Source organism: Python bivittatus, unplaced genomic scaffold (assembly GCF_059951505.1).
Source record: "Python bivittatus isolate LINGU-HERP-01145 unplaced genomic scaffold, Pbiv_v1 ctg000220_np1212, whole genome shotgun sequence".
NCBI lineage: Eukaryota > Metazoa > Chordata > Lepidosauria > Squamata > Pythonidae > Python > Python bivittatus.
Window position 1 is genome coordinate 16,186,534 of NW_028277048.1, and position 24,303 is coordinate 16,210,836.

Sequence of the window (24,303 nt, forward strand, 5' to 3'; positions counted from 1 at the left end):
AGCTTTTTTACATGTCCACCAAGCATGATAAAATGTCCCTTCATGCTGTTCACATTTCCAACATACATTTGAAGTACCTTTATACATTCTAGATAATTTTTCTGGAGTCATGTACCAATGATACATCATTTTATAAAAATTCTCTTTACGATCATAACACAATGTAAATTTCAACCCCTTTAACCACATATTTTCTCACTGATCCATCTATATATTATAACCAAAGTTCTTAGCTAATTTTTTCATATATTCTTTAACCTGTTCTTCTGATTCAAATTTCAACAAAAATGTATACATTTTAGAAATAACATGTTCATCTTCAGTACACAATTGTATTTCAAATTCTGACTTACTTTGCTCCATACCATAAGTCTTTTAATTCATTTTAAATCTTTCACGTAATTGTAAATGGGAAAACAATTGTTCTCTTGATTTGATTTTAAATTCCCCTTGATAAATGGTTGTAAAACTTATTGGAAAACTAAGTCCGAATATGTCAACCATTTACCTTTATCTGCCATTTCTTTTCTATAATATGCTTCTTGAGCTGAGATCCATAAAGGTGTTTTCGGGCACAGCTTGGGTTTATATCTATTCCATATTCTCAATGTGGCACTTCTAATAAAATGATTTTTAAAGTAAAAATGCAGCTTTTCTTAAGGAAGAATTCAGATTACTTTGCTTTACGAATTATTTTTTCTAAAACACAAGTTACTGAACTACTACAAATGGGCATGGCGGAATGTTCCTGGTAGCAGTTTTGGAAAAGAGTCTTGGGCAGATTTCTAGAGTTGACCATTTTCCTGTCCCCCATCAGGCACTGACTGAAGATGATGCCAGGCCACTGCTCCCTGATCCTGAGATCCCAGAAATTAGCTTCCCTCAAGGCTGTGCCCAACTTGCCAAACTTGACGAGGATGAGCTGTGACTCTTGGACTGCAAGATGGCCTCTGTCAGGCCCAGGCACTTCGGCTGGGGAGATCTAACTGCCTCTCCCACATCCCTCCTCCCTCTCTCTGGCGGCTCTGGAGGAAAGAGAAATGCGGCAACAGCAGGTTGAAAGGTCTTGCTGTCCTCTGATTCTGCTCAAAATGCCCAGACATCATTCCCTTCCTCTAAAGGGTGCAGGACCCCATATTGGGACCAGAGCCTACTACTGGAGGCCCTCCCCTTTCCCCCAGGCCCCAGTATATGCATGCTGTGGGGCTCTAGGGGCTTTAGGTTGGGGCTCTTGGATGAGGGGGTTAGATTATGTGAAATGAGAATATTTTGTTTGTTGTAATAAAGATTTTAATTAAAACTAACAAGGAGGTAAGTTGCTTCACAGCCTTGCGTCACACGAAATCTGCATAGGCATCAATAGAAGCTGCTTTCCACAACATTTCCTCATGAGGAGCTTGTGGGCTGCAGGTCAAATTCTCTGTCTCCAATTCTTCATAACTGAACACAAAAGTAAAGTGTTAGGCAGGTAGACTTCAGGGCAGTGAATAAGAGAATTCTCATTGTACTAAGAGAATAAGTTTTTCCTTACCCAATTTTAAATTATACTTTAAACAAACTATTCACACATCTATTTAGCTCAATATCAAGTCCCTAGTCACATAGATTACAAAGTCCATCATCCCTGTCACTAGAGGAAACTAAAATTCTTGCTTGTTTTTTTATCACCAACACATAATAACGTTTAATAAAGACTGTGTATGCTCAGCAGGTATTTTGCTGGGCTGTACAAATGTCAGCTAATCACAGGAGGTTTTTCCAGTCACACTGGTGTTCCCCCAGTGCCCCCCCCCCGCCCAAGAGGATGCACAGCCATGTAAGCAGCTCCATCCTGGAGTGACTATATGCATGTTCATCAATTTGTCACCATAGCTTTCTATGTGAGTGAGGGAGAATTCTTCATTAACAGTTTTAAAATCTCCAACAGATCTCTTCTAAATCCATCCCATTCTTTTAACAAAATCACAAGAATTAAACACAACAGTTCACAGGATGATGATGATGATGTATCAGATCATTTGCCACACATAGGGAGGTGTACAAATGTCTGTGAATGTAGCTGATACATTCTGAAAATTGAGTTCCTGGTTTGACTCTCAGGATTTATCAGCTATTAATCCATCATCATGTACCAGCTCAGGAATTATCTATTAATTTGCAAGATTTGTCCATTAACATCAGTATAGAGAGATCAAGGAGAACTTCCTATCTACAAATCCTGAATTAATAGGATTGAACTTAACATGTGAGAGGAAAGGGTTAGGAAAAGGGATTTCTCCTGTCAACCCCCTTTGACAATAGACCCAGAGTCACTGAGATATAAATGAAAGAAGCTTGGTCCTTTTACACTTCAAAGGCCACCCAACCTATTTTGACAGAGGCAGCTCTGCTTAAATGTTGATTCTGATGGTGGTCAGAAGCCTGTCTATGTGAAACAGACAAAAGGTTATTTTCAATTAAGCAATTTTTGCATTTGTTTCCTTTAAAATTTGCAAGTGAAAAGAATGTCAGCCATCCCATTCACCAAGTATTAAGTTCAAAAAATGCCTTCTGTTAAAAATACACAAAAGTTTCTATCTAGGATGATGATAATTAGGAATTTTATTTCTCTAGGTCCTTCCAGAATTGCCCAGAGCAAGGTATGAAAAAGTACTAGAAGCACTCATAGAAAAAACCATTATAACTCCAACAGTGCTTAAAAACAAATACTAATATTAAAACAATACCCATTTTTTAAAAGCAGAACAGCAAAATACTAGGCAAACTGTAAGAGAATTGCGTCCTCAAGTAGTTGATCTCTGAGCAATGCCCTGGTGATCCCTTCCATTGTCGTCTAAGAAAGAGCCGGTATGGGTCTGCCAAACTTGCTTCAGGAGAAAGTTTCACCCCTGAGGAACTGCCCAAAAAAGACCCTTCTGCTGGCCACCCCACTGCGAGCTGAACCAATCTGTGGGATGCCAAGTAGGGTCCCTCCAGGTGATCTTGGTGCATAGCTTGGGTGGTAACGGAGGGAGGGGAGTCTTCTTTTATGGGCTTGGGTCCAGTCCCTGGAGATGGGGGCCTGACACTTGCTCAGCCCAACCTGCCCCACACGGGCAGGGGTGGGGAAATAGAAAGCAGGAGCACTGTATTCACCATCTTGAGGTTCTGAAGGATTAGAGCAATATAAATTTAACAAGTAAATAGATAAGCAAATAGAATCTTTGGGCTTGAACTCCCATTAGCCCTAGAGCATGGGGAATGGCAGGAGATCGTGGGAGCTGCAATCCCAGGAACGGGAAGGTGACAGTCTGTTACTTCTCACTTGGCTTTGTGTGCAAGGAGCATGGGTGGGGAGCAACATGAGGAGATTTAGCACCAGCCTGTGGCTTTTTGCTTTCAGAGGTAGTATCCAGATGACAGTTCCCATTAAAACCATTTCAATTATTGACCATCAGCACCCAGACAGTTCAAAGGTTATCAGTCATAAAAACTTGGCTGCTCTTTCAAGACAGCCAGAACTGGCTGTCTGAGGCAGCCCCCTCAGTTCCCTCATGGTAGGGTGGCTCTGGGAGGTGTTCCCTGTAACTGGAAACCATTTGCCTTCTTCCTGCCTGTGTATGTGTGGGGAGTAGGAAAAAAAGGTTTGAAAACAGCTGAGCAAAAGAAAGGGAAGCTGAAGATAAGTTAGATCATTTCTCCTCTCTCATCTGTGATTTCTGTGCAAAGCAAAAGCCCACCTCACAGCTGCTTCATGTCTGAAGAAGAGGGACAGAACTGACCATTTTTCTTTGGCCTCAATGATGCTTTCCTGTGGTTTCCAGAGCTACAGGGAAAAACAGATCCCATGGCCCAGATGTGACAGCAGGGAAAAAGTAAAACCCAGCTCTCGATAAGCTTTTGTCTTTGCCCAAAGCAACACACACACACACACACAGCCACAGTTCCATGCCCTATGCTAAGAAGCTGCCCTTGGAGGGATGCAAATAAGGTTAGATTTACATCTTGCTCATATACTCATTTATATTGCATTTTATTAGGCCCATTGTCCAGATGTGGGACAACCTCATATTACTGCAGTGTTGCAAACATGACACCTCCACAATAGTAGGCCATGAGGTTGAGCGCTCTCCTGTGCCACCTGATGTCTCAGTGTAGCCTTCTCAATAGGTGCAGAGGAGCACACACAAACACAGAATGTGGGGAGAAAGGATCACTGGGCTGGAAGGGGTCAGGCCACCCATCTCGAGCCTGGTTCCTTCTCGGGAATAATTTGACAAAGAGCAAGAGCTGAGCCAGTGGCACAGATGGATATTAAGCTAAAAAAAAATGGATTAAACACTTGGATTTACAGCATCAAGCTCAATGTAGCCAAACGTGAGGGGCTCGCTAGGAACCCCATTTATTCTTTTCTACCTGCCTAGGACTGCCAAACAGGGTGAGAATAAGCTTGTCATCCTCAGAGTTGCTGAACAACCAGCAGATCATCATAATAGCAGGATATCGTAGGAGGAGGGGGAGGTCTATTTGCTTTTATAACTTGCTTTAGTTTCTTAGCTGGCTGTTGGGGGAAGAAGAACATCGGATCTTCAGTTTGATCTAGTGGTTTCTAACTCTAGTTAACCAGAAGCAGCCTTCAGGCATCATGCTAGGATTCAGCTGGACGTGCTGAGCCAGTACGAGCTTAGGAACTCTCAAGAGATAAATACAGATACAAACACTGCAGGAACTTTAGCCCCATGTTCTGTTTACAGTAATGTTTCTCATGATGTGAACTGAGCTTCTCCTTAAGGAAGCATTTTATTAAAAGGAAGATGGCTAGGTATTATTGCTGCATCCCATGCTACCGGCAAAAGGATACCAATGCATATTGATAATTTACATACAAGCCATCACGGAGACTAGAGCAACTCATAAATGTACGCAGTTATGCGTCCATCTTGGTTAAAACACAGGCTGGCTCTTTTCCTGTTCTCAAAGATTCCACTGTGGGCCCAGTTGTGTTAAAGACCCCCATTGTGATGTAACCCCCACCACCTCATGGACACAAAGGTGATGTGTTGGTTCCTGTGGCAATGAAGAGGAGGAACAGAGGATTCTGGAGTGCTCAGTCAAAGGAACAAGCAGCAGCAGTGTGTGCAATGATTATCTCAAGTAGAGCTGGGGATAATATGAAAAGGCCGATCCTTCCATTGAAGAGCAAAACTGCATATTCCCAGCCTTGTTCCCTTATAGTTACCCTGCTCTTCTCACTAAAAGAAGAGGTTAGTGTCTCAAGACCTTTGTGGAAGGAAGATTCAGCTGCCCGTCCAGTCTGCTTCCGTACAGTTCTGAGTTGGATGTGCATTTTCTGAGCCTGGGTTAAGGTCTGGGTGACCCAAGGCTACATAAGATTAGCATTTTTAAAAAACGTTTTTATTTTAAGCACAATTTTGCTACAGAGGTTTCCATGAAGACAAGGCACCAGGTCACACCAGCTCTCTTAATTCACTCTTTCCCACAAGTCAAAGTCTGAAAGAAGGATGTGTTTGAGTGTGTGCGTGGATGTGTGTGCATGCACATAGGAGCCACAACACAAAAGAGATTCCACGGAATGAAATTTGACAAGAGGTTGGATGGGGACACACGATGAGGGTGTTTAATTTTGTGTGTTTTCACTGAAAGATAGGTTTACCCTCAATCTTTCAGCACAGTATCACAGAAGCAGCAAATGAGATGGTAAAAATGTTTCTAGACGTTTCCAATTGCAGATGGTGGAATCAAAGGTTTGAGTGCTTCCACCCAGGAGGGGGGATCACTGCATAGATGAAACTAGCATATCAACAAGGGTATGTCTGAATTTTCAGTCACCGTAATGGAAATGTGTATATTCATGTTCACGAGCATGTGAGTTTCAACACTCATGGCCTCACACTAGCTCATGGAGCCCTTTTCATTGCACACTGGTTTGTGTGCAAATATGTTGGCTTGTTTAAATCACAGCAAAATGGGGGAAGGCTGGTTTAGTGTCAATTTACTCACAGGATATTAAGCTTATCTCTAAATTCTTATAGTTTTTATTGATATGAAGCAAGAAAGAAGGAAGCAAGAGAGCCTGTATATCCAGGAATGGCTTCACCTCTGATAATGTTCTGTCTTACAACTTATAGTGCAAAATAGATTTAAAAAATTCAAACTATGTTGTTGGATGAAGTGCAAAAACAGATCACCTGTGATGCCAGCATCAAATGTATGCGGCAGAGTGGTCTTTCTTAATCTTAGCAAGTAGGGTTGGGTCCTATGAACATTTGGATGGGAGATCACTTGGAACCTCATGACTTTGAGACTGGCAAGTTCAAAAATATCCCAGAAGGCAGCAGTGGCAAACCACTTGCATACTGATGTGTTTGTGAAGTCCCCAGAAATCACGCTGAACTCAAAGGGGACTTAATTTTCTCTGAAAATTTATTTAAAAGTGTATTCATCTATGTGGGTCAACTCTGTTTTGCAGTTGCTATGAATTCTCAAGGTAACCCAAGGCATTAATTACCTATTAACTTCCTTTCGGTGCATGCATTTGATTGTGTGCGTGGACACCTCCCTGGCCACCATGAGGTTCCTTATCCAACATGACACTAATGTTTTGAAGATGTTTTAAATTAAAAAAAAAAAGCTAATTGGAAGTTGATATCCTGCAAAGCAAAGCACTGGTCTCTTTATTTCCCAACAAGACTGCCAGGTCCAGTAGCCATATTTAGAAAATAAAAATTCCTTGTGCTGCAACCCAGTTTTCTGCTTGGAAATGTGCGTTTGAGCCTAGATAAAAGAAGAACATCCCTCCTCCAAAACGTAATCTAGGATGATAAGGAACATGAGGGAGGGGGAGGTTTGAAGTGGTAGTGGGGAGCAACTCACCAATTTGCCTTCTGAAAATGGAAGTTTTTTGACCTGGCAACCATTTAGTCCTAGAGAGCCCCGGATATGCTGTCTGAATGGCCTCCGACACAAAAGAATTGTCTGCCTGCTCCTGCTTCTATACCTGTGGAATTCAGGGTGCTGGGGAATCACTACTGATTTCAGTGGACCTAATCAATCATTCACTCTTGTTGGGGAGTGTTGGCAGGACTTAGGACTTTCTGACTGAGACTTCCTAGCATTTCACTGATCTACAGTTCCCAGGCTCTTTGGGAAAAATTACAATAGGTTGAAATTAGGGTTGGGTGTAAAATGAATTCAGTTGCACCATAGCAAGGGCTTCTGATCACTAGATGGTAGCAACAGTATGAAGAACAAGCCATCTCTTTGCTGCTTTCTGGTGGCTGTCCAGGTTTTTGCAGCCCAGATTTGGTAACCCTGCTGTAGCCTTCTCCTTGCTTCCTTGACCTCATCTCTGTCCTTTTAGGCCTCTTTAACATCACTCTCGCTTGATGCCCACTGCTGCTGCTGCCACAACAGCCACATTCCGCACCCGCTTTCCCTGGTGGGTCTTGACATGCTTTGCCAGGTGGTCACTCCGCATAAACCTCTTGGGGCACAGCTGGCAGCCAAAACGCTTCTCCCCCGTATGCGTCCGAAGGTGCCTTTGCAACTCATCTGAGCGAGTGAAGCTCTTCCCACAGTACAGCCAGGAGCAAATGAAGGGGCGCTCACCCGCATGCCAGCGGAGGTGGGCCTTCAAGTGAGAGGTTTTGCCATAGACCTTGCCACATCCTGGCAGATGGCAGACATGTTGCTTCTTCCTGCCCGGCTCCTCATGGGGCCTACCGGCTTCCTGACAATTGGGACATTTGCAGCGCCGGCAGCGGCGAGCTGTGCTCAGCAGCCCCTTGGGAGGGCTCTGCAGGAAGGGTGCAAGGGGCGGCTGGGGGCTGAGGACTAGTGGATGTCCCAGAGGGAAATTGCTTGGCTGCTGCAGGGTCCACCAAGGGGCATCATCAGTGGAGGGGGTGCCTGGAGGAGCAGCTGGACCCAAAGGCCATGGACCTTGCAGAAAACTGGAGGAGTCCTGGGCTTCCGGGAAAGTGTATGAGGGATGCACTGTGGGCGCCAACATCTTGACGGGTGACCACTCCAAGGAGTAGATGGCCTCAGCTGGCGGCGTCAGCGGCAGTTCATGGGCTGAGGCTGAGGCACTGCCATTGCTGACCACCATCTGCCCATGATATGGCATCTTGGGTCGTCCAAAAGCCCCGGCTGTATGAGGGCATGATGGCACCTCATTGCTCCAGAGCTGAAACATCCCCACAGACTCATAGGACCCTGGAGGGCTGGTTGAAGAACAGGGAAGCGGAGGTGCAGCTCGGAAGGCCAAGGTAGGGTAGTTGACAGTGATGTCCTCTGGAGATGTGTTGGGAGACCGGTCCTGAAGCAGAGCAAAAAAAGACTGAGCAAGAGTGTAGATGTTAATCATCCCAAATCCTTAACCAACCTACACTCAACTCTGCCCAAGCAAACCATCTTCTGTAGCACACTTGCTAATCTTGCATTTTGCATACATCCAATTATTATCTTTGTTTGCCACGCTAAGGTTACCAAGTGTACGACCTTTTTATCCTCCTCCCCTGTCAGGCACAGATCTTTGGCTCTGTGAGTAATGTTTTATCTAAGTCTGAAATTGCTATTATCTGTGATGGGAATTGTACCAAACATTTGTCATAGACTGCAAGTGCCAGTTTCCTCAAAAGAAAAATGGCTTGGACAATTCAGTATGTTTGGTCAGCACCTAGGGCAGGTCACTTCCTCTGACTCCTGAGAGGAAGAACAGGAGCATCCTGAGTTGGAAGACCAGATCTGAGTTTACACAATACACTAAGCCCTAATGTGGTATCTGATATTTTTGAACAACACTAAATAAGGAAGGAAGGAAGGAAGGAAGGAAGGAAGGAAGGAAGGAAGGAAGGAAGGAAGGAAGGAAGGAAGGAAGGAAGGAAGGATAGATGTCACTTCATTTTATTTTATTTTAACCGAAGTCTATCTTAGAATTTTAGCTCTATGTCTTCATTTTATACAAACAACATTCTGTTTCTTAGTTCTAGAGATGTAGCTTACATTGGTAATAATAATAATATTCTGTATTATTCCTTTAGCTTGTGTTTTATATCTGATCCTTTACTTTTAAACAGTTTCTTCATTGTTTCATTCTATACTGGTCTTTGACTGAAATCATCTTTGACTTGACTATCTTTAACAGGTTGTGCTAGCCCAGCCATTTTGGTTTGTAATCTTATGATTTCATGTATTGAGCCCAGCTGTTAAGTGTCCGTTCCTAGCCATAATGGTGCCAAAATTAGGAAATGTGGATCATGATGTCATGATGGAAGTGGCATCCTTTTATACTCACAAATATGTAAAAGTCAGAGGTTGCATTGTGACATCACATCCATTTTGTCACTCCCCGCTCCCAGAAGGTGGCTATGAACCTGCCTGTGATTTATTTAGTAAACCAGGGTTAAGAACCCCATGGCTCAATGTTTTTTTTAATATATATAATTTTTATTAAGCATGTTTACATAAGTAAAAAGCAACTATAAAGGAAGATACGAAGAAAGAAAGTAAAGAGAAAGAAGAAAAATGCAAATGCAAAAAGCACAAACCATGGCCCAGTGTTAAGTGAATACAATTCAAGAGAAATAGATTTCTTCAGAAGCAGAAAAGGGGACCCTGACCCTGACCTCCGGGGAAACATTCTTGAACCCTAAAGATGTACCAAGTTCCTCCTCTAATTCTGAAAGGGATTACAGGTGACAAAGATACAGGCATAAGAGATGTGCAGGAGAAGAAGCCAAAGGTAGAATTTCTTCTTATTAATGAGCAAAGCCAAGAGGGCCTTTGCACTGATTCATTTTGTGTGCCAATTGTGCCCATCCCTGGACCAGGAGGCCCTTCCTACAGTCACTCATTGTGGCTGACTATTGCAATGTGCTCAAGTGGAGCTAACCTTGAAGACCACTCAGAAGCTGCAGCTGGTCCAGAATGAAGCAGCACAGGCAGTTGTGGGCATATCACAGTGCACCCAACATTTAACCTCTGCTTCATGAGTTGCACTCGTTGCCAGTGGGCTTTTTAGATACAATTCAATATGCTGCAGTTACAAGGCCTTTCCTATCATAGGCCTGTTTATTAGAGGAACCATCTGATTCCTGCAGCATCTGTCTGTCCTAGACATACAATCAGAGTTGGCATGCTTTCGGTCTCTTTAACTAAACAGTATCATCTGATAGGAAGTGGGGCTTCTCTCCCATGGCGCCTGCCCTCTGGAACAGCAGTGCCCCAGAAATTTGAATGGCCTCTACCCTGATTTCTTTAAGTGAGCCTTGAAAACCAGGCTGTCCCCCTAGGCTCTGGGTTAGTATGGTGGGCCCCTTTGGGAAGTTATATGAGAAGTTCAGGGATATGCTTTTAACTGCTCTCTCTGCATGTCGGTCACTTTCTTATTGGCTGTGTTTTTCTAAACTGTTTTTAACATTATGTGCCAGCCAGAGTCATTATGGACTCAGGCAATTTTAGAATTTTGACACATAAAGATATTTAAAGATATTTAAAGATATCAAGGGGACGCGGTGGCGCAGCGGCTTAATGACGCTGAAAGTTGCCGGCCAGAAATGGTCGACGCTTCAGCGGTTCGAGTCCAGCCTTCGCGTTAACAGGGTGAGCTCCTGTTTCCTCCCCAGTTCCTGTCAACCCAACAGGTCGAAAACCCACGTGAGTAGATAAATGGGTACTCTCACTCCGGTGGGAGGAAAAATGCTGGCGGCGCCTTGCAAAAAGGAGTTGGGAGCAGTTGCCGGTAAACGCGAAAAACCGCACGCGCCCAAAAAGGGCGCGAAGCAACGGAAAACCCACCTCCTGCGCTCGCCAGCTGGGCTCTGCTCTAGGAAGGAGGCTCTGGCAAACCACTTCCGAAGAACAGTTGCCTTGAAAACTGCAAGGACTCGTCCAAGCAGTCACTGCAGGGTCAGCAATGACTGAGCGCAGACAAAAAAAAAAAAAAAAAAAGGTATTTCACTAAATACTTGTTTTAATTATAACCTAAGCCATACCATTATACAAACGTTTGTTGGATGAAAATATTACTTATGGATGTTTAAAACGCTGTACCTCTTTTTGAAAGGATAAGTACGGTAAGGAGGGCTGGGTGAAGCGGGGCCTATTTATGAAGGTGTTTGGGCTCCAATCACTGGAAAGAGATCCACTTCAGAGCAGGACTTTTAGGCCTTCAGTCAACAGCCTATATGCAAGCCATTTTCCATTGCCCCAGCATCACACCTGGGGGAAAGATCTGAAATGCAAAGCAGCTGATCTGATGTGCTTCAGGTGAAAAGGTTTGACGCTGGTGCTACTCCCCAGCAATCTAGAAGGTGCATTTTATCACACTGCAGGACCCCATTGAGGCTTCAGGCCTAGTATTGATAGGTACTTTTGAACAATGCAGTTTCTCTTTGGTAGGGTTTTTGCTGTTTTTCACTTCCGTGTCCCAAGTTTTTTTAAACTCTTCCTTATTAAGTTGCTTTGATCTTTTCTTCTTAAATATTTTTCAACAGTAAAAGAAGCAGAGGAGACAGATTTCTAGAAGCATTGCCATGAAGCAGGAAGTCTAAATTCTGACTGAATGAGTATTGGAAAAGGATGGATAGCCAGAAGAGAATATTAATTGGGATTATTTTACAATCAAAAAGAGAATGCCTGCTTGTCATTTCATGAGATGATGTAAAATATGTAGCTGTATCACTTAGAGTTTAAAAACAAAGCAGATCCTAGGACCAATCTGTACTATCTTCAAGAATAACTGGAAAAACACTCAGTGGTGAAACAGTTAACCAGCATCAAGTAGGACAGCAGGATGTGGGATTCTAACTCATATCAGTATCAGCTGATGGTGGGGCCAGTGATGATGGCATACAAACTCATCCAGAATCTACAGGCTTCCAGTCCCGTTCCTGTTGATATATTGGTCTTCCTGGAGTAGCTTTAATTATACTTACATTTAGAGTTACAAAGAGTGAAACATTTCAAAGTAATGGGAACTTTCAAGCAATTACAAAGAACCTTTTTGGGGTGCAACACTGGTTACCACATTTTTCATTTTGTCATTTCCCAAAAATCAAGATGCTACTTTACTATGAACTTCACTGGTCATCTGATTTCGTGTCATAACCATTTTCTCTATATTTACTTAAAAATAATTTTAAAAGTCAGTCATCCTGCCCACAAAACCCTTCCTGTTTGTTTAGAGGTTTCCTTGGATTAACTTTGCCAATTCAAACCCCATGCAAAACTGTTGGTACATTGCCATAAAGAACAACTTGTTAATTCTCTTTAACATAACTAGAGTCACTGGATCATTTCCTACTGAGAAATTATAGTAAAGCCATAGATTGGGGGAGATGACCAGGAAAAGGAGAACAAGAGTCAATGATGAGAATTTCAAAATTGAATGGGCTTCAATTATGTTCCACCTTTTAATGGAGGACTTGAAGAATGTGTATGAAAAGTGGGAAATAGCTCCAAAATTCTTTTACAACCTTTCAAACCTGTATTATACATTCCTCCTAGGAAGGAAGTCACACTGAATGCAATGGAACCTGTTCCACAGGCCACTCTTGAAATGTTGTGAACAGGCAGGAAATGCTCCCAGCCGCTCAATGTTTTTGTCCATCTGATCAACAGGAGAGTTTTCGGTACAGAATTTAAGCAGTGTCCACCATCTGAGTTGCTACAATTCCTGGAGCAATGAATATCAAGGAGGAAGAGGAAGAAGCAGCAGCCTTTTCAGAACATGTGTTGAGTGGTCATTTGCAATTGTTGGGGGAGTTCCCTGCTGTGAAGGCACCATTCCATTCATTGCTTAAAAAGCCTTTATTAGCTGTGATCCTGGAAGGACAGCATGGTGGCTTTCTTGTAGCTGGCCCGTTTTTCACAACAAATCAAATTATGATTGGAGGTTGCTGTACAAAACCTCTCTCTTTATGTATGCGGAATGATGAGGAGAAGCTGGCTGGGGCAGGAACTCTGTGCCTGCTACTTCTATCCACATAGAAAATAATCTCAGGCAGATTTTTTGGGGTTGCTTTTTTAAACAGAGGAGCGTGAAACTAACTGGAAACTGATTTGAAGGATTAAGATGGTTCTCGCCCCAGTTCTTTTCCTTGCATAATTAGACTGCAGCAGATAAGAGCTTGCTTACACCTAAGAGCTGGAAGGCTGGTGAGGCAAGAGCCAAGCCAACAGAAGAACAGAGCACTCCAAAGCCTCAGCTTTGTTCTGGTTTTAAATTAGTCAGTGAGGAGGAAAAATGCTGGCTTACTGCAACATAAGCCAATATTGTGGGTAAAGGCAACTTCAGAGCCAATCAGGGAGCAGTGCAAAAAGGATACATGGGGAGGTTCTTAGTCTGCAACCCAGAGTTGATGATAATAGTGATCTACCTTTTAGGCCTGTTGTTAGGATAAATGAGATAAGAAGCATTTTCTTTAAAGAATGGCATAAATGGTTGTGGTTCATCCCGGACTTCCTAGATTTTTAAAATCTGCCTTGGATAGGCATTACAATATTGCATTGTCCTACTCAAAGACAATACCTTTTTCTAGGTGTCTGGCCAATGTTGTCTAAGCTCAATTGCAGCTGCTCATCAGCTTCTCAGGCAGATTCTTCCCAATCCCCCACTACCTGGTTCTTCACCTGGTGATCTATACAGGGACTGCATTTGCAACCATTTCCAAGCAAAGCTCTACTCCTGAGCTACAGTCTCCTTCCAGTCCCTCTTAGCACTGCGCAATGTGCAGTAAGATCTATTTTCCTTCCACATTGGATGTAAGATACTCCTACAATGAGAACAGACTCATTTTGCAAAAGAAGACAGACAATGCAATACCATTAGACGTTTCAAAAACATACAGCAGCCACAAGAGAAAATGGACACTATCAATGTACACCTCAGGAGTCATACAACAAATATGTAGTTGAAAATTAATGTTTCCATTCACAAGAAATACAGCTTGGTCCCTAACTTCGGCAAACCTTTAAAAAAAAAAACCTCCGTACCCCAAATTACCCCAGCGTATGTCAACTTTTGTTTCTTTAGAGACAGGAACAACCTTTCCCACTTTTTAAAATGTTCTTGCTATCTAGATCTCAACCGAACTCACTTGCTAATAAAACACCTTCAGTGTTTTATTAGCAAGCGATTGGTTTGGCTGGTTATCCTGCCCTTTCCACCAGCATCTCAGCAAACTCACTAGAATCCAAAGTTGGCATCTTTCTAATCCATTTCCTATTCCTTTGCACCCACAGTTCGTGCAGTTCAGGAGCAGTTTACCTGGCTTGAATGCAACATGTGAAATCCACTTCTCCCTCAGAGCACTCGCTTGGCTATTCCTTAAAATGAGGATGCAGGTTTCCATACTGAAACCGTAGAGGAAGATATCAAGAAGAGAAGGGCATGCGGATGTGGTTAAACACATGCAGAACACGGAGGTGAACCACCCTCTCAGCAAATCCAGAAGATAACCTGCCTGCTACTCCCTGCAATCAAGAGCTCCGCAGATCCTCAGAACTTACACAATTGTTAACTCCAGTGCAGTGCATAGCTAAGTGCTATGATCAATTGGTGGTGGTTGCTAATGATGAGTCTGTAGTTTCTTTTTTAATGTTTTGTTTTACTTTAATAAGAATAATGATAGGTCTGCATCCTAATCCCTTCAAGGCTTATTCCAGAGTTACTCGGAGATTATCACATGTACACTAATCTAAGAGTAAGCCTCCTTGAGTTCACGGGATTTAGATCTCAACAGAAACAGACAGGATTGCCCTGAAAATGTTGGAGCGAGCGCGCTTCCCCCTTCCTTCCTCGGCAGAGCCCTCGCTGGCTGCATATTTTAGCAGCCAAACGTCAGGCTGGAAAATCAACAGGTGAAATTTCCCCAACTGCTAAATGCCCGCACCAGGGAAATCCTCGCCTACTGAATTCCCCCGGGCTGAAGACACCGAAGCAGGCTCGCCCCCGAGGCGAACCCAGAAGGGCCACTCCACTTCCATCCCGGGGAGGTTCTTCCTACCTGGAGCAACGAGGACAAGGGGTTCGCAGAGTTCGGCACCGCCAGAGTCGCCATCGGGATCAGGGTCACCCAGATCTATCCACGGAAAGGTCTCAGGAGCTCAGCAGAGCCGGAGCCCCCGAAGTGGCAACCTGCTTTCCTCCCCCTCTCTCTCCGAAAGTCCCCCTTCCTCCCCAACCTTCATTTTTCTCCTCCTGCGCTCAGACTCTCTTCCCCCCCCAACACGTTTTGATTTTGGCTCCCCATCAGCCTATCAGGAGTGGCGACTGGAGGCGCCTTTGATGTCGCCGAGCGAGCCAATCATTAAAATAGACTGAGTGATTTCAAAGAGGGGCCTGGCTAGATCGCCTTTAAGGACCGGGCTCCCCCGCTGGGCCGCTCGTTACGGATGCAAAAGGCCTTGATTGGGCTTGCGTGCGATCAAGAGAGCGAAGCTGCCCCTTTTATCTCTTTAGGAAGGACGGTGCGAGGCCGAGGCTGCGAGTAGGCAAGTCCCAGGCCTCGATGCAATCGCTGCGATTCCTTCTAGAGTCCTGTACAGCTCCTAACACGCGACAAGCCTCTCCATGCGGTTGGCTCCGCAGTAGTAGAGGGGGAGGGAGAGAGATCTGGGTGCTGGGTGCTGGGTGCTGGCTGGGTGCTCCGGGTCTTCATTTGTACGGAGGCCACGGATAAGCCACCATGATGTGATTGACTTGGTTTTGACCCAGCATACCTGTGTTAAGCCAACCATTTGTGGTTTGTAAACCACTGGCTTAGTCTATGTGAGGCAGTTGTCACTTAACCCATGCTTAAATAAACCCCTGGCTTAGAATCATAGGTGAACCTGGCTTATAAATACTTAGGTTCTGTACTGTTAGTAGAGTTTTATCCTGCTTTTTAAAATATATATTTTGGTCAGCTCAAAGCAGTGAACACACCTAACACTCCTTCCTCCTATTTTCCCCACAACCACAACCCTGTGAGGTGAGCTGGGCTGAGAGAGAGCAACTGGCCCAAAGTCACCCAGCCGGCTTTCACACCTGAGGCGGGACTGGAACTCGCTGTCTCCTGCTTTCTAGCCTGGAGTCTTCACCACTAGGCCCAGCTGGCCCTGTATACACATCTTCTAGGTAGGAGGAAAATATTGGGATAGCTAGGAGGCTAGCTGGGGGAATTGTGGGAGTTGAAGTCCACCCATCTTAAAGTGGCTGAATTTGAGAAATGCTGCTCTAGAGTTTTGCAGTGCATATATGATAGCCCTAGCTGGCAGGTGTAATCCCACAGTAGTTCACTCCTCAATGGCTGTTGCTATTCACACTGTTGAACACAAGCATCCTATCTATCAGGGATGAATGAAAATTAATGCTGCAAATGTCATAAATTGCCAACAGATGGCAGTATGGATGCATTAGAAGCTCTGGTGTGTTCTTTAGCTTCTGTTCTTCCACTTCAGCTGGTGGGAAGTTGCTGTGAAAAAAGGTTGTGTTGCTATTGTGAAATGGAAGCTTGCAGTGAGTATTTATCCATGTGCTTTAAGCAATGCACTACGACTGAATTTTTGACTGTCAAAGAAATCCCTCCAATTGAAATTCATTGCCAAATTCAGGTTGTTTATGGTGATGATTATGTTGATATGAGTACAGGTAGTCCTTGCTTAACAACCATAATTGGGACCAGTAATTCTGCTGCTAAGCAAAGCAGTCACTAAGTGGGAAATCATATGACCGCGACTATGGTTTCCAGCTGGAAAGAGAAAAGACTACAGGTAGTCCTTGCTTAACGACCATTCATTTAGCTACTGTTTGAAGTTATGATCACTAAAAAAGCTACTTACGACTTCCTCGCACTTACGACTGTTGCAGTGTCCCCCATGGTCATGTGATCATGATCCAGGTGCTTGGCAAACAGCTCACACTTTTGACGGTTGCAGGGCTGGGAGCCGCAGACACAAACAGCTTATAGCACTCTCATGAAATCTCTTCCTCTTCAATCTCTCTGCTGTGGGGGGGGGGGGGCAAAAAAAGCGATTTCTGTAGACAATCTCTCCTTTGCCTGACCCTTTCCCGCTGCTGGTGCGATTACATTGTTTTTGATGTGTAGAAGAGCAAATAGCTTACTCTCTTGCAATCCTTTCCTTTCCAATCTCTCTGCTCTGGGGAAGGGAGGAAAAAAAAACACAGATCAGGCACGGGACAAAACATACTGACTGCAATGATGATCACGTGACTGAGGGACGCTACGAAGATCATAAATGATTGTAAATTGGCCATAAAGTTATTTTTTCAGCACCATAGCTTTGAACGGTCGCTGAACGAGTGGTTGGTAAGCAAGGACTACCTGTAATGGGCATTGCTGGACCAAAAAAATATAAAGATGGTGAACTGGGAAGAGCTGATTTGTGTGATCAAGAAAGGCTGATGAATTGATTGACAATCAGAGGATCTTTCAGAGGCTCAAGCTTGGCATTCACAGGAACATGTGGATCACATTATTGAAGTTCTTCAGTATCAGAATGTTTGTACATGATGGGTTCCTCACATGCTGATGGCAGATACGAAAGTTTCAAGAGTTGAAATTTGACAGCAGTGGTTTTCATGCAACAAGAGTGAAGGTGAGACATTTCTTCACAGCATAGTGACAGCCAACAAAATATGAGCTCATCATTATGACCCAGAAAAGAAGTGTCAGTCCATGAAATGTCATCATAAAGTTTCACTGGAAACAAAAAGTCAACATCCAGGGTTCAGTTTTTTGGGGACATTGATTATATTATTTATTTGGATTTCCATGAAACTGGCACCAATATCAACTCAGAGCGCTACATTGCAAAAGTTTTGAAACAATAATTAAACAGAGTTCAGAAGCACAAGAAGGAAACTTTGCTACAATTTGACAACACTAGGCCTCACATCTCATGAGCCACCCAAGAGGAATTGCAAATTTAGATCTTACCATCTTACCCCATTTAGTCTAGTTTTGGCACCATGCAACTTCTATCTTTTCTCAAAATTGAAGGAACACCTTAATGGCATCTGTCAGACTCAAATGAAAAGGTGGGAAGACTGTTATGGCCTGGCTGAACAGACCAAGTGTGAAGTTATTTTGTGATGGCTTTAAGAAGCTTGTCTATTGTCGGCAGAAACATGTAGCAAATCATAACGTTTATGTGGAGAGTAAATTTAGCTAACAAAAGGGTGGCACTTAAAATAATATCTGTATGGCATCAACTCTGCCCATTTGAACACAGAGCTCTTATTTGGGAAAAAGGTTCCTAATGATTACATTTAATAACAGTTCTATATGTGCCAGAGTTTGGCCAGTTCTCCAAGGCCTCTTTTAAAAAATCAGTCTGTCCAGGAGTAGTTCAAAACACAAACAGCTGAACGTTATTCCACCATCCAAAAAGCTCAAAAAAATCCATCTGGGAAAATTGACATTCGAGAGTGTCAACTTGGTTTGTACGATTTTATATCATGTTTTCTGCCAGTAACAAAACTGCACAATATACTGTACTTGAAAACCCAAGGATGATCTCAACTTCTTTAGGCAACAAGATATGGAGGAAAAGGTGCTTTGGACAATTCACCCAGAGCAGCAGTAAAATTAATATATGCGCATTACCTATGGCTACACAATATCATGAGTTCAAAGTTCTGTAATCCCATTATTCTGAGATTAAGCCAATGCCTGTAAATTGGTAAAAAAGCAAAGTGGCTAGGGCCACTATCCCATTCTGTCCTTGAGAAGGTGCAAACATGGCAGAAGCTAAATTTGGGAACATGTGTACTGTTCTCATGTACCCAGGGAATCACCTTGGTAGAAGAGATCATGGCAAAGCATTTAGGTGTTAATGACTCCTGCGGTATCTATAACCAGCACAAGGCATCAAGTTACTTGAGATAAGGGCACCATCAATCTCATTTCTTTGCTTATAGAACTATGTAATATATACTATTTGATGATCTCTTCCCTAAAGTGAAATTTGCATTATTTTTGGATGGAGCAGAGAGACAACCACTACAAATAAATGGGGATAGGACAACTGAAGACTTCTAGTACATCTACACTGAAGACTATCTTATATATTTACAGCTATCAGTTACTTTGCAGCCTGAAGGCAGCAAAAACAAGGCTTAAGTTCATAAAACAGTGTCAGCCTTGCGAGGAAGTCCAGACAAGAAGCACACCCAGAAGTGCTAGCTCTAATTTTATTGTAAGGTTACATTAACAGAATCTTGCAAGTCTGAAAGTACATCTCTCTCCCCTCGCCTTTACAGCCCAAGAAACTAGGGAGGGTCCCTTCTGAGACGCTTGCCACGCCCCCATTTCTTCTGCGGTCTCAGCTGCCTCTTATCTGAATGTTGTCTAGTCTGTCTCCCAAGGTTATTCCCACATACCATTACAAACAGTATCCTGATTAAGTTAATATCTTTATTAGTGTGACTTTAAGTTACATAAATTTTAATTAGATCAATAAGGGTGATTTGATTGGCTGATTTATTATGTGCCATCATGTTGGTGTCAACTCCTAGCTGCCACATAGATAGAACTTCTTCAGGATCATCTGTCCCAAACCTGGCTCTTCAGGTCTTCCAACAGTGCATCCATTGCTGCTATCATTGAGTCCATCCACCACGCTGCTGGTTGTCCTCTTCTCCTGTTCCTTTCCACCTTTCCCAGGAGTTCTGTTATGGATTTCTGAAGGGAGCTGGGCTTTTGCATCATGTGTGCAGAATATGATCATTTCAATGTGGTCATTTGCGCCCTTGAATGAGAACTGTGGGTTGATTTATTCTATGATCCATTTGGGGGTTGAGGGGTTGGTTTGGCTATCCAAAGTATTCTCAGGAGTTTTTCCAATACCAAATTCAAAAGTGTAGATTTGCTTTCCATCTTGCTTCTTCAAAGTCCAACTTGTGCCTCCATAGAGTGTCACAGGGAAAACCATTGTCTGCCTAGTTTTGATCTTTGTAGGTATAGACAAGTCATGGCACCTTAATATATTTTCTGAGGCTTTCATTGCCGCCCTACCAAGTGTGTATTTTTTGACTGCCGGTTTCTTTACTGTTGGTTATCATTCCTAAAAGGCAGAAGCTATCCTTCACTTCAGTATCTTCTTTGTCAGTTCTAAGGTTTGTTGTTGTACCTGTTGTCATTTATCTATATTTAATCTTAGTTCCCCTCCCCCCTTTTTTTGTTGTGACTAGAGTTCACAGATTATTTGCACTTTCAGCTATCAGAGAAGAGTCATCCAAAGAGTGCAGGTTATTGATTGATCCAGTTTTAAAACCATGATCACCTTCTTCTGATCCAGCCTCTCTTAAAATATATTTAACATACACTTTGTATAAATAAGGAGAGAATTGATGTCTATTTCACCATGTTCCATCTGGGCTTCTGTCCTGTGTATAGGTTTTGCATGAGGACAATGAGATGTTCTGGGATTCCATTTTCCTGAGGACATTCCATAGCTTGATATGATCGAAAGGCTTTCTATAGTCAATGGAGCACATACAGTATTAACTTCTTTTTGGTACTCTTCAACTTTCTCAATTTACCAGCGTGCATCAGCAATAATGTCTCTTGATCCTTGGTCTTTTCTAAAACCAGCTTGAACATCTGGTATTTCCCTTTCTGTGTATGGCTCTAATCTGCATTGGGTGATCCTAACCATTATTGCTCTGGCATGTGAAATTAATGATATTGGGTGATAGTTTGCACAATCCGTTAAGCCTCCTTTCTTTAATATTGGTATGTAGACTGACTTCTTCCTATGTATTGGCTGCTGCATCTTTCTCCAGATTTGCTGGCATGGCTTGCTTAGAACCTTTACTGATACTTCTTCTGTTGCTTGACATACTTCTTTAGATATTCATCAATTTCTGTAAGCTTCCAATTGGTGATAGCCAGAGGGCTGATTTAACTTCACTTTATATTACTAGTGGTTCTTGTACATGGGAAATATCCTCTAAGGTATGTTGATATTGGCATCTCAGCAGGACAGATTTTCAATAAAGTCCTTCCATCTTTGTTTCATCTTCTTTGATTTAGTTACAATCTGTCCATTGGATCCGTCAGCATTCCAGTTCAAAGTTGGAAACTCCTTCTGAATCTGGAGATCTTTTGGAAGACTTCTTGTTTTTCAGTGTCTGTTTCTGTCTTCAATTTCTTTACCAATGTTGTTGTAATACTGCTTCTTGTCTCCGCTAGCAGCTCTTTGAAATTCTTTGTTAAGTTCCTTCCTGAAATCTTTGCCTTTCTTGGTTTTGGCTTTTCTTTACAATTTCTATTGTCAGTTTTGACATTCAATTTGGTTTCTTCTACTTCTTGGTCTTTGGCAGCCTCTTTTCATATTTTTCCTTAGCAATTTCTTTGATTTCCCAATTATCTTGGAGAAGAAATCCAGAGGTCATTAGAAAAATATCAAATACAAAAGAAACATGTGTTAAGTCCAGAGAGCGGGGGAGAGTGTTAGAAAGAGACTCAGACTAGGGGCCCCCTGCCCCAACTCCCTGGGTTATAAGAGGATGGGAAGTTATTGCTGACTTGCAAGATTCTGTTATGATAGCATATTTCAATAAAGTAAAGTTCTAATCTTCCTGTGGACTTGGTTTCCTGAACTGATCTACCTTGTAGGGCTGACAATTTCATTGGACAGTTCCTCTGGTTCCTTACCAATGAGGTTCAGGACTTCAAAACGATTCTTGATATTCTCGAAAATGGTGTTTATATGCTCAAGATCACATCATGGAAACTTGTTGAGTTTGTTCTTCCGCTTCAGCTTGTCGTGGAACTTGCACATGGACAATTCGTGATCTCTTCCACAGCAAGTCCCTAACCATGTTTTTGCTGTTATAACTGAGCTCTTCCACCTTCTTGTACCAATAATTTAGTCAGTTTGATGTGTGTGTGCTCTGCCTGGTGATGTCCATGTATACAGGCATTGTTTTGGTTGTTGGATTGGCAGAAAATGATAAGTTATTCTCCTACTTCATTTTTGTTTCTAAGCCTTACAGTCCAGCTACATTTTCCTCCTTACTGTTTCCAACTTTGGCATTCCAGTCTTCAGCCACAAGCAACATAGATTGTTTGCATGCTCTGTTGATTTCAGATTGAACTTCACCATAAAACCCGTCAACCTCTTCTTTTAAATCAGTGGTTGGAGCATAAGCTTGAATAACCATCATATTAAAGGGTTGTCCATGAAAACTAATGTATTTTATTCAGTCATTGATTGTATCGTACACAAGTACTTCACAATATCCTTCTTGATTATGAAAGCAACACTGTTTGTTCTTTGTTTTGTTTTCATAAATCTGAGTAGCGAACACCATGACTGAAAGTGTTCAGTTCCAGTCCATTTCACTTTGTGGATGCGTAAAATGTCATTATACAGTCAATTCAATTCCTCTTTCACTTTGTTGAGCTTTCCCATTTTTATACTTCTTACATTCCATGTTCCCACGATAGTTCTCTCTTTTCAGCTTTGGATTTTCTTTTCCTGCATGGCAACATTATCAGCTGAAGGCCAAGCATCCCGAAATCTTTAATTTAGCCATGTCATAAACACCATTGGCACTCTGAAATAACTTCAGCATTTCCCCAGTAGCATGTTGAGTACCATCTAAACTTTATTTTGTCTATCTATGTGGCTTTCTTGGTAAAAGACAGGAGTATTATGCCTTCTCCTGCACAGTATGAATTGACACCATTGCCATTGTCACTAAAGTGATAATCCATTCCCAGTATCTTCCTAAATCACTGCTGCCCAACATAGGTACCTACTTGGGCAGCTGGGATGACCTTCATGCCTTGGGTGACCTTGTGGGAGTATATAATCTTGGTGTACACTTCCAGCATTATTGCTCTTCCCCTGCCACAGTGAGGCACCATAGCAGGACTTGGGTATGTCTCTGTATACGTATAATTAAGATAGTGTAATAAGGCAATAAATCTCCTTCAAGTCAACATCGATACCTGGTGACTTCACAAATATTTATCCAGTTTTTCTGGCAACAACATAGAAATGGTTTGCTCTTCATTTCTTCTAGGATATTTTTTGACTTCCCAGAGTTGCCTACAACCCTTGGTGGTCTCCCAACCCTGTTTAGCATCTGAGCTCAAACAAGACCAGCCAAATGCTGATACCTACTGAGATATTTGTGGATACAGTATATTTTTCCTCATTACTATTATGGTTAATTTTGTTTTTGTTTTCCTCAGAAAGCATCATGTGTCACAATGTTATATGATCTTTCTCCTTTCCAAAGTGTCAGACGTGCAGTATGCTTGCTGGTTTTGACCCATGGCTTTTGAGTTAAACATCTCATAAGGGACCTTCATTTGGGAATATGGTGGAACACGCATCTCTTCGTTTATCTCCCTCCAGAATGTTATCAATCTGTCTTTCTCAAAGCAAGAATGACAAAATATGGGAAGTTTTGGTCCTTTTCCAGATGGAGATGGAGCATGAATCCTGCTTGGAAGACACCAAGGTCAGAAACCAGTTTTCAGTGCAAGAAATGTGCCTGTCAGAAGGTCAGGCTGTCTCAGCTCAGCATGATGCCAGATTGCAGTTGCTGGGCTGAGACGGAAATGTATTGATATCCAGGTGGTATGTTGTGGAGGGAGAGTAGAGAGGTCAGGCAATGTCTGGTGGGTGGAAGAACTTGGTAGGAAACCATTCCAGCCTGGCAGGGAGAGGCCAAGAGAAACATGGTCTTTCATATTCTTTCTTATTGGAGTCTCATCCTTGCTTCTTTACCAGTAGGGAATTGCTATGGATCCATTTTGATTTGTTAAAACAAGTTTTAGTTAGTGACCTTGGTAATTTAATTAATAAGCAATGGACATACATTATCCTGATGCATTATATTAATACGGAATAAAAGTTGGCCTATCGTTTTAACCATGAAGAATGGGTTTTGTTTTTCAGTTGAGTCAAATGTATTCAAATCTCATACCTCAGTACCTCCGCAGGATACCTATATCGTGGTTTTGGTCGCTAGATGTCATTTTAAAAGAGCAAATGATCAAGAACGGGAACATTCTTTCATAAGATTATAGACCCGGTTTGGCTGTTGTGTGCATTGGATTTATACTAGGACTCAGATTCCATTTTAAAAAAACCAAAACATGCAGGAGTATGAATGTAGCACTTTAAAGCAGCTGCACCTTTTCTCAGGATCCCGAGGCAGCTGGAAAAGGCAGGTGTATGATCCAGGAAGAAATGCAGCTGCTTCAAAGGGATGCAACAAGTGTGACATTCACCCTCAGAAGCACTTTTTCTGAATTATTTCTGAAGCTTTGC

At 42.6% G+C, this 24,303-nt stretch overlaps 2 protein-coding genes across 5 annotated transcripts in view; one reads left to right on the forward strand and one right to left on the reverse strand.

Moving 5' to 3' along the window:
• The window catches only part of ARHGEF25 (Rho guanine nucleotide exchange factor 25), an 83,268-nt gene extending 81,971 nt beyond the window's left edge, over window positions 1–1,297 (forward strand). For 2 of the 4 annotated variants that reach the window (XM_007422052.3, XM_088137972.1), the window contains one exon: window positions 818–1,293. In XM_007422052.3, the coding sequence (XP_007422114.1) occupies window positions 818–928 (111 nt within the window). In that variant the 3' untranslated portion in view covers window positions 929–1,293. Of the gene's footprint in view, window positions 1–817 lie in introns of all 4 variants that reach the window. The other 2 variants (XM_015890605.3, XM_007422051.3) reach the window with 2 other exon arrangements.
• Window positions 1,298–7,372: 6,075 nt separating this feature from the next.
• On the reverse strand, window positions 7,373–15,065 carry LOC103050685 (transcription factor Sp5-like). The gene is made up of 2 exons (XM_025175931.2): window positions 15,012–15,065; window positions 7,373–8,320 (listed from the first exon to the last, which is right to left on the reverse strand). Exons 1-2 carry the CDS (start codon window positions 15,063–15,065, stop codon window positions 7,373–7,375), a joined length of 1,002 nt encoding a protein of 333 aa, XP_025031699.2.
• Window positions 15,066–24,303: the final 9,238 nt, after the last annotated feature.